The following is a 10240-nucleotide window of genomic DNA, read 5'->3' on the forward strand; positions in this document are numbered from 1 at the left end:
AAGAGGCAAATAAGGAGTACAGCACGGATATCTTAGCGCTATTAAATACTAATATTATTTTTTATATAATATTAATATGATAGTGGGAGGATAATTATATCCAGCATGTCAAACGCACGTATCGAAATTTTTCTTTGATTAACGTACGCGGCGAATCTACCTTTCATACTTAGACCGATCCTTGAGTCCTAATTTTATATATATATATATATATATATATTTAACATTCCCAAAACCCATTAAACCGATGACTTAAATAGATTCATTATATATTAATATTATATAAAAAGTAATATTATTATTTAATAGCGCTAAGACATCTGTACTCCTTACTTGCCTCTTCAATTCTCTTACTGTTACTTAATTTTCTCCCTCTTTGGAAAAGTATCACTATTCAGGGAGGGATATAGGAGTACATATTTATATGAAAGATCTCCTTTAATTTCCGCCGAAGAATTATCTCCTAAAGTTTTTCGTACTTATACAGAATTATCCTGTATATATAGTACAAATAATTATACATACATATGTATACGCTTCGTTGCTTGCGAGCGACGCGCTTTAAAGCGTGTGAAGGATCGTCGATCTTTTATTTAAGTTGCTCAACAACAACATCTAATTGACGATTCTCTTGGAATGAATTATTACGTGCACTTAAATTTCCTCGCAATTTATCACATTTTACTTTCGTGACATCGGAGACATCGTGTATGAATATCTGCAGCCACGTTTCATATCCACCAACGACGATATTTTATAGACATTCGCAGGCTGCAAATAAAAGTTTTCGACGCGAGGCCGTAGCAAGTTATTTATAGAGAAAAGATGATGTCGCACGAATACTTTCTTAACCCACTGCAGTTTCTGGCGAGCGGCCTGATGTTGTTTAGTCGTTCCCAGGCGAGGCATTACCTTCGTTTCCAAAATACACCGACTGTCACTCCGCCCACCATAACACGATGAGCGTGAAGCTTACGGCGCTTACGAGTCCTTCAAGCTCATTTGGTTGATGGTCCACGAAAGTTAATTTGCGCGGGTGTCAGACGATCAGGGGGAATTCCGAATCACTTCTACGTGTAACATCAATTATGCTCGCAGTTTCGCCGGCACCTCATCGATCGAATCTAGACGTTATCTCGCAACGTCAAGTAAACAGGCTGGATCAAAACCTCAGCGGTCCCCTCCGCAAAGTGTTCCATGACGCCGGGACATTATGACATTCGAAATTTATGCGCCCTCGGCGCGGCCGCCTTCAGACATTGTAGGTCAAGGAAGGGAAAATCAAGGTAGTTGATCGGCACGAGTTCCGCGTCCGTTAAAAGTCAAGGTATCTCATTTATAATCTCATTCGTCAAATCGATAAGGCAGTAGTGAAAGTCGCAACTTTCGCCGCGATGTCGCGGTGATTATGCCGTTGATTGATCCTTCGGACAAATTGACCGATTAACCGATGTCCCACGAGGGGAAGGCAGGTCGGTACATCTCGACGGTACGGTAACTGTCGCGTTTTGTCTCGTCCCGGTTCGTTGCAGCGTCTTCCGAGCTTGTCGGCCGCTCGATGATATCGTCTCCGCGGTAAATCGAATTAATTAAACCTCATCGCGATTTGGCGTACGACACTGCACTGCGCGGTCGATTCCTGCAATTTCGGGGATCCTGGCCTGGTCCAGTGTCAGCCGAAGTAAATTAAGGACGGACGATATAGATAGAAACAGGCGGACGCTCGAGGGCGAGGGAAGCGAAAGATTAACGACGAATTTTTCTGGGCTAATCGCGGTTAACTGTGAACTGTCTGTTTTTGAGGAGGATGTAGGTAAAGTTACCTGGATGCGCTTTACGTCGAAATTGCTGGCTCAAGCGACATGCGGGTGGAAAGCCACTCTTGCACGAGTAAAGTGAAATATCTGCTTTGTTTTTTTTTTTTTTTATTTGGAGGAAAGGGAGGAAAAGAGATTAATTTCTGTTTTACCGATACTCATAAGCCATCGTAAGAGAGAGACACTCACGTTCGGCCGAAACTCCCGTCGACTCGTCGATTCGGAAACGCACTGAGGCTCGCGGTGTATTTTTAACGTCGGCATGCTCTCGTCTGTGAAAGTGTCTCCACTAGTAAAATGCTTTTTGGAGAGCATATTCGTGTTTAGTGCCGCCGCTCGATGGCGGAGAATCGATTCACGCGCACACGTGACAAATCCATCCAAAATTCGGGGTTTCGCGCGACGAGAAATTATATCCGTATACGCAACCGATGCGATCATCCCGCCGTGATAACGAGTGATTAATGTGCTCCTATGGTTCGTCGTCGTCGTCGTCGTCGGGCGGAGGTTCACGAGGCGGTGGATGCGAATCGATGCGTGCGAGAGAAGGTCGATTCCCGCGATCAGGCTCGCTGAAATTTCCATCATGCCGCGAGAGAATTCGCCGCGCGTGTCAATCTCGGAGTTGCCGAAAATTGAGCTGCCGCGGGGCCGATTTTGCTCCACATGAGGGCCGCGCGACTCGTAACGTAACGAATTCCCTCCTCGTTACGATTACGTTACGGCGTTCACTCGACGTGCTGGTGTTTCGACTCGGGGGTACTCTGTGACGGTGATGATTGTCCTTACGCGGCACGCGTAAGGATTTACGCGCAACGTGACGGTTCACGCCGTGAAGGAGAGTTGCCTTCGTGTAGATCCGAGGTGTCGGCGATTGGGGATCCACGATGCACGCCGGTATCAGGAGCACGTTCCTTGGTATGAAGATATTCCCGCGCCGGAGACGGAAATCGCCCGAAGGTGGGAGAAGGTAATGGCCCTCTGTCTTTCTCTCTCTCTCTCTCTCTTCGACGCGAATACTAATTGTCCGCTCTTCTCGTCTCCTCCTCTTGCCTTCTCCCTCCTCTTACGTCGTTTCAAGTCGCGGAACACTCGTTTCCGTGGTGAACTATTTGCAGATTGGATTAAGCCGCGTGGAAGGGAATCAATCGACAAACGGGAATCAATGTCGTCGTTCGCCTCCTTCCATTCGCGGGACATTGCACGCAATGGCAAAACAATCGCTTTTGTCAAAAGAGATTTGTAACAGGGAAGGGGGTCTATAAGAGGCCTCCCCCCGTGCGTTAGTTTAGGTTAAGTTTAACTCCACTTTATTATTATTACATATCGTTGAAAAAATTAAAGTTAGCTTGCAGCTAAAAAAGATATAATCTCAACCTTAAAGAGCGAAATGTTTTGAGTGTGTGTGTGTATTTACCATAACGGTATCTCCACTATATTTTTACTAGTTATATTATAATAATTAATTATTATAAATATATTAAAAATATATTATAAATATTATTATAATATATTTACATATATTATAATAATTTTATTCTCCTCTTAAAATTCCCAATTACACACTTTTTAAATTCCTACTTAAAGTCGCGAAAAACACTGCTCCAGCCAGAAGTCGAACATGGACCTCCCCATTTGCAGGAAAACGCTATATTCGGTTACAAATATAAATCAGAAACTCTGAAGATATACCTAATTAAGAGAAAGATAAGACCTGATAAAAGCTGTGCGCTGGATTTTAATGCGAATAAGTTTTTTAATAGGAGGATAATAACGTTTGACAGTGTTAGGCACGCGTCGGATATTATTCCGGTGTTATAACGTACGCGGTGAATTAAACTTTCCACGTCAAATCGTCCCTGAATTCCAATTATTCTTATTTATTTAACTCTCCCCTTAAAATTCCCAATATTACGCATTTTTTTTTATTTTTATTTTAAATCACGCAAAATACTGCCTCAGCCTGAAGCTCCCCACCCTTGTCGGGTGGGACGCTGTACCAATTCGGCTACCGAGGTTTCGACAGTATTTCTCGTAACAGAAAATCTTATATGTTGTTTGTTTTGGGTCGAAGTACATACTAGACGATTCTGTCACCAGGGTACACCAAAAACCGTTTAAAGTTGCGAGAAATAATGCCTCAGCTGGGAAATGAACCTGGGCTTCCTTACTTGTTGGGTAAGATGCTGTACTAATTCAGCTACCGAGATTTCGACAGCATTTCTCGCAATTGAAACGTTTATATGTTGTTTGTCTTGGATCAAAATACAATACAAGGTGCTTCTGTCGCCAGCGTATTAAAGAACTAAACTATATATCAAACTAAACTATATATCAAACGCTCTGAAAATATACATCTAATTAAGATGAGACCTATGCCGTATATTGGATGTTAGTGCGAATGAGTTTTGAATAGGATGATAATGCTTGATAGTGAATTAAATCTTCAAACCAACTCTGATTGCAATTACTATTATTTAATTAATTCCCTTAAAATTCTCAATAAATAGAAATTCGCTGTGGATGAGATTATATTTGTTTATGTACTTCGTAAAAGACTTTGTTTTATAATTAAGAAAAAGGGAACTTACAAGATACAAATCAAACTTCAAAAAGGGTTTATAAGAGTTCACGCGCAGATATTATAGTGCAGTAAAACTAATATTTTAATTAGTGATGGTTCTCAGAAAGATGAGAGAATTTATTTTCAGTGTATAAAAATTAAATCGCTCGTTTCAGTCCTATTGGGTCTTTCTTTAATTACATGGGACTTGCATTTATCATATTAATCAATTAAGATGGTCCAAATTGGGACCAAAATGCTTGTAGAATCTTCTTTATGAAGTAAATTAAATTTTAAATGCTTCAATAAAGCATATAATAATAATAAAGCGCAATTGAAGAGAGCTAATAAACTTTTATAGATCCTTTTACAAATTTATTTTGATTTTTAATCTCAGAGCCAATTTATATTAATTGAAAGAATCGTTTTTATGTTGAGTAACGGCGAGAATATCGGACCGCATATAAATCGCCCTTCGTGTGAATTATCGAATAATAATTGTAGAGTAATTTCCCGCGGAAAGCGGATATTCGATTGTATACAGCGAGAAAGCGTGCGATGCGGTCGGCAGATAAGTTGGTGAAATTGATGACTAATTTTTGTTTTATTATATTTTGAATAGTTTTTTGCTATATTTGCGATCTTTACGTTTAAATTTTTACATTCTTATTTTTATTTATAATTTTATTTAATTTTAAGTTGCCCTTTTTTCTTTGCTAGTGCTTGAAAGCTGTTTTCTTTTTCTTTTCTTTTTGCATTAGTTACATCCAAGGAAAAAATATTGTACTAAAAATTACAAAAAAGTTTTGTAATCTTGGAAGATATAGAATTATAGTCGAAATTACTATAAATTTAAAAATGTTACGCACGTTTTTGACTTTTGACTACAAAATTTTGACTGCAAAATTATTGTAATTATTTGAATGTTTTGTATATCGTATAGCAGTCAGTAAAATCATCAAATTTATTATTTCTATAATAATTTATACAATTTTTTTTTATATAATCTAGCTTTACGGCGCAGACAATCACATTTCAAAAAGGTGATAACATTTAGCGAAATAAAAGAATTACAGTCAATAGAGTTATATTAAAGTTTATAAACTGCTTAAAAACCTACTTTAAACTCTGGAAATGTTACAAAAGACCTTCTTAGATTGCGGTAATTAGTTCTTAGAGGAGCTGCTGTATAAGATGATAATAAAAAATATTACTCTACTTATCAAGAGCAGTCAGAGAATATAGGATTTCATTGCCGAATCGGATATATTGCGCGATCACGGGCGGGGAGTAAATTAATTAATTTTGCGAATATTTCCCGACCACTTTCTCCCCGCGCGAGATTAAATTTCAGTCGTCGCTCGACGCCAACTGACCTTTCCGCACTTTAATGTGTGCTAAACATCGGACGCAAATAGCCGTTCGCCAAAGTTAGGCTACGCTAAAATCGAACGTCCGATAAACTCGTTTCTGCCAAGCTCGTGCCATCTGACGCAAGCTCGTGAAAGTCAATAAGCAAGCAGTCGGAAACTTCGCCCGAGAATGCTTCGAAATATCGATATTTCGTTTACGACCGACTACTTTCCTTTTTTTTCTCTTTCTCTCTCTCTCTCTCTCTCTCTTTCTCTCTCGCGTCGACACTGCTATCACGAGATATTGAATTTTCGAAATGAGGCCCGAGCAGGCGACCGATGCTCGTGAGATTGCGATACCGAACGAGCGGAGGTGTTGCTCTCCCCTGAAATTGACGCGGCCTTAAGCTTCGCCCGTGTCCGTTCTGCTTTTCTCTATGGCGAGGAGATACTACTTCTTCAAAATTCACATCCTGCGCCGCAATTCGGAAATATCGAGCGTGACATACTTTCGAGGAATTTATATGCATACTTTGCCGGTGCGCGGTTTCCATCGACGCGCGTCGCAGGGAAGAGAGATCGACGTTTCGAGCGTCGCGAGAATAAATCGTGTCAAATTAGCGAGGAACTTATTCATAGACGAAGGTGCATTCGCGCTCGTTAGGCGCAGCATTGAAATAGACGGGCGAGGGTATATTTAGGTAGGGCATCGCGTAGATCCATTCAGCGTCGCCCTGCAGAGCTTTCGGCGAGTCGATTCAATAATTTGGCGTACCACTTCGGGCCGACGACCAACAACGCGCGAAATTGCATTCCGGAGGCCGTAATTAACCGACTCGTCAAGCGCTTCTTTGTTCGTTGAATTGATCGCGCGAATACCTGGGACAGAATTTTACTTGACCTCACTCTCTCCTCCCCCCCCTCGGATCGCGGATGCTCTCACCAATCGAGAGCGAGCCGAACGACGCACGATCGTATTTCGCACGATAGACCTCGACTCGGTGCTGGCAGTTTCCTCCCGACCGGAAACCTTCTACGTATGCGCAGAGTGACGTGGCAGTCTCATAGAGAGTTCATACTAAGGAACCCTTTATTTACGCCTAAAATCGTCATTGGAAATTGTTTACATCAGGCTGCTACGTCACGTCCGTGCATGCGGAATAGGTTTCCGGTCGGGAGAAGATTCTCCCGAACTGCCAGCGCTGCCTCGACTTTGATTTCCCGTCGGGAATTCATCTGCAGCCCCTTGAGTTAATTCGCTGTTCGTTTGCAGCCCAGTGCTCAGTGAGTAATAAAAGTCGCAAAGACGTCGAGCGGAAACTTAACAAAAGCCACTTCGAGAAAGAGGGGGGAGCGACTAAGCCGAACAGTATTGACCCGAGTCGCGGATTGCCTGCAGGTAATCGAGATATTCTACCTCGCTCTTCTACCACCTAACCCCCCTCTTTCTCGAATGCGCCTTGACTCACCTGCGCTAAGTGCCTAAGTGCCTTCTCTACTTTTTGCAGCACACTATCTTCCGAAAAGATCTATAACTGTTACACTTACATATACAGGGTATTTCTTAAGCACTGTCCAAGATTTCAGGAATTGATTTTTCATCTTATGAAGAAAGTTCGTGTGAACGTGTGTGTAGTCTCAAAAGTCTTTCAGAGAGATACAGAATGTTAAAAAGATTCTAAAAGAAATTGCGATTTTTTATAGCTCCTAAGTGAACAGTTTCTTTTTCAAATTCGGGCCAATAAATTAACAGGATATTACCTTCATTATTGACTCATAATCACCGTTTTGTAGAAAGTTAATGGCATAGAAACGGTTTGGGTAATACATTATTGCTTCGAATTTTTCTAGTTTGAACTGTTAGTAAAAGTTATTAAAAGTGCTGTATTTCGATAAAGCCATTAGTTTAAGAGATATCTGCGTTTCAATATAGAATTTTTCATATGTTGCGTCTTGAGACGAGTCTCTTTTGAGATTATAAGGATTTTTTTATTGCTAAAAGCGCCTCTGTAAATGTTATAAACTTCCTTACTGGCTTATGAACACATTTAGAGGCGCTTCTATCGATAAAATAAAGTCCAGAATAAAAGTTTATAATTGCACACATGAACTTTTATTTCATAAACTTCATAAAATGATCTAAGAATCAACTAAAATATTAGACAGTACTTAAGAAACATCTTGTATACTTTTGTATACATAGAAACTACATGATTGAAATCGTTAGAGTTAAAAATTATTCTCTATTTTTCTTAATCAAAATGTTCCGGTCGCGCTCCATGCTAGTACTGACTGACTCGAAAAGTCCTCGTCGCTTACGCAACGTTCTTCCGCTTCTTTCCTGTTTTTTTATTGTATCTCTTTCTCGGAACGCGTGCTCCATGTAAAGGCGACGTCGATACCGATGTATCTCGTCGGCGTCAGCCGCGTCACCGTCGACGCATAGCATGTCGTGCATATTCGACGGCCGCACTGGAATACTGGGGCAGAACAGATCTAGGGTCGCCGACTCGGCCGCGAAGCGCGTCGCGGCGTACCGAGGGGTGCCGTTCCATAAACGGTTAACCCCGCGGAGGATTCCGAAGCTTTCTGTAACGCGCGCCGGCGATGGCCTATAATGCGCGCGATTATTAGTCGCGAGCCTCTGCTCGAGCGAGTGAGACCCGTTCTCGGCAATAATCGCTGTCGTAGGCGAGAGACCATGGCCCCCTTTTTAGATCGCGCTAGGCAAAGGTCTTGAGGACGCGCAGGGCGATCCGGGGAATCTGGAAATTCTATGACAGCGATGTGTACGCCACGATCATGATCGCGATGCTGTTTCCGGGGAGCGACGAGCGATTGGGGGATGCATCCTGTTGAGCGTTCTAAGATGTTTCTCTTTAACCTTCTTGAACTCACCCCACGGTCTCTCAGACCACTCCCTCCCGACGCAACACTTTTATTTACTATTTTTCCTGTTACAAATTATAAGCTACCTTTTATTTGTTTGAAGATGTTTGTTTTGGGGCAAAACATCATACTTTAACAGACTGTAGAAAAAGATGGTTTTTTGACTTTAAAAATCAATATGGCGGCCAAAAATTTTTAATTTTGATTTATTTCAATGAAAGTACGTTTTGAAAAATTTTGATAAAATAAGTGCATACTCAGCGAACCCAAAACCCCTTCTATACGGATTTTCACTCAAATAGGTCAAAATTTCAAATTTTCGGGCCGACATATTGGTCCGCCATTTAGAATTTTGAAATCTAACATACATTTTTTTTTTACTTTTTAACAAATTTCGATGTTTTGCCCTAATTTAGATGGTTTTTGAAAGCCTATCCTTAGTGGTTTTTTCTTGTGGGCCTTAATGGATTAAAAGACGTTTTCAACTTTAACAAAAAATGATAGTTTATGCCAAAAACTAAATTTAACATTATATTTTTATATGAAAATCGTCCGTATAAGAACTATGTTTATAAATTTATATTAGTATTCTACAAATATTCTACAGTATTCTAAATAAAAATATAAACTTTTCTTAATAACTATACGTTCTTTAAACAATATCCGTTACTTATTGCTTACGTATATGATATCTCATATATAGCTTATGTTATCTACATGTAGCGTTAAGCATCATAACTCACGCGTAAACACTTTTCTCTCTTTCTCTGTTTGGTTCCCATAGTACTTCTGTTTCGATTTTAAATAGAGAGATTCTAACCCATGTTTAGGGCAAGCATGGGATTCCCAATTGGTATCGTAGAATGCCATAATCAATTTTAAGATATATTTGAGCATTCTAATCGGAATTTATCCTGTATCTGGAAGAATCTTGAGAATTTTCTATGCGACTTCTAAGAAAGAGCGAAAAGAGTTCTTGGCGCGTGCTCAGCGACGCTGTCCTTCAAAGGGCACGTCTGACTCGGCTACGTCACTACGTGGCACATCGAACTACCATAAATCGAAGGTGAATGCATTATCTCATCAGCGGTACCGGCGCGTTCCAATTCCTGAAGCCGAGCCCCGCTTATGCTGCTGACGAGAGCGTTCACGACACGACACGACACGATACGACACGGTATCGGCACGACACGGATACACACGCGAGACCGCGGCAGCGAGTTAGAAAGAAAGGAAGCGAACGGCCGACCGGCTGACCAACCACGGATACGCCTTCGGGTGCTTGCCTACCATAAGTCGTGCAGGTCATGCACGACGGGTCAGGAGAGAGAAGTCAGTCATACCGACGCCGCGCTACCATTCGCGTCAGTGATTGGTCGAGCCTGCAGGAGCTCCGTCTCGAGGATACCAAACCGGATTGCTCGCGAACGTACTAACACGTGTAAACGTGCGCGCGTAAACCTGACCTAGACGAAGGGCCAGAAGCTTTCGCAGGAAAGCTCGTGGATGGTGTACTCGCATTATCTTCGGACAAGTTTCTCCGTCACGTGACGACGGGTGGGTAGAGAGATAGGGAGAGAGAGAGAGAGAGAGAGAGAGAGAGAGAGAGAGAGAGAGAG

At 41.5% G+C, this 10240-nt stretch overlaps 2 protein-coding genes across 10 annotated transcripts in view; both read left to right on the forward strand.

Annotated features, from left to right (window-relative positions):
- Positions 1–10240, forward strand: part of LOC116841439 (potassium voltage-gated channel protein Shaker) — a 154862-nt gene that overhangs the window by 36967 nt on the left and 107655 nt on the right. For 2 of the 8 annotated variants that reach the window (XM_032809353.1, XM_032809356.1), the window contains exon 1: positions 2317–2787. The exons of the other annotated variants lie outside the window; for them this stretch is intronic. In XM_032809353.1, the coding sequence (XP_032665244.1) occupies positions 2705–2787 (83 nt within the window). In that variant the 5' untranslated portion in view covers positions 2317–2704. Of the gene's footprint in view, positions 1–2316; positions 2788–10240 lie in introns of those variants that run through there. 8 annotated transcript variants of the gene reach the window in all.
- LOC116841440 (probable serine/threonine-protein kinase MARK-A) overlaps positions 5260–10240 on the forward strand; it is a 12819-nt gene continuing 7838 nt past the window's right edge. The window contains exon 1 of one of the 2 annotated variants that reach the window (XM_032809365.1): positions 5260–7016. The gene's annotated coding sequence lies outside the window, so the exon portion shown is untranslated. Of the gene's footprint in view, positions 7017–8997; positions 10179–10240 lie in introns of those variants that run through there. The other variant, XM_032809364.1, reaches the window with a different exon arrangement.

The sequence above is a fragment of the Odontomachus brunneus genome, unplaced genomic scaffold, assembly GCF_010583005.1.
Source record: "Odontomachus brunneus isolate Ranch 3 - 2012 unplaced genomic scaffold, Obru_v1 Obru_scaffold_015, whole genome shotgun sequence".
In the NCBI taxonomy this organism is placed as follows: Eukaryota; Metazoa; Arthropoda; class Insecta; order Hymenoptera; family Formicidae; genus Odontomachus; species Odontomachus brunneus.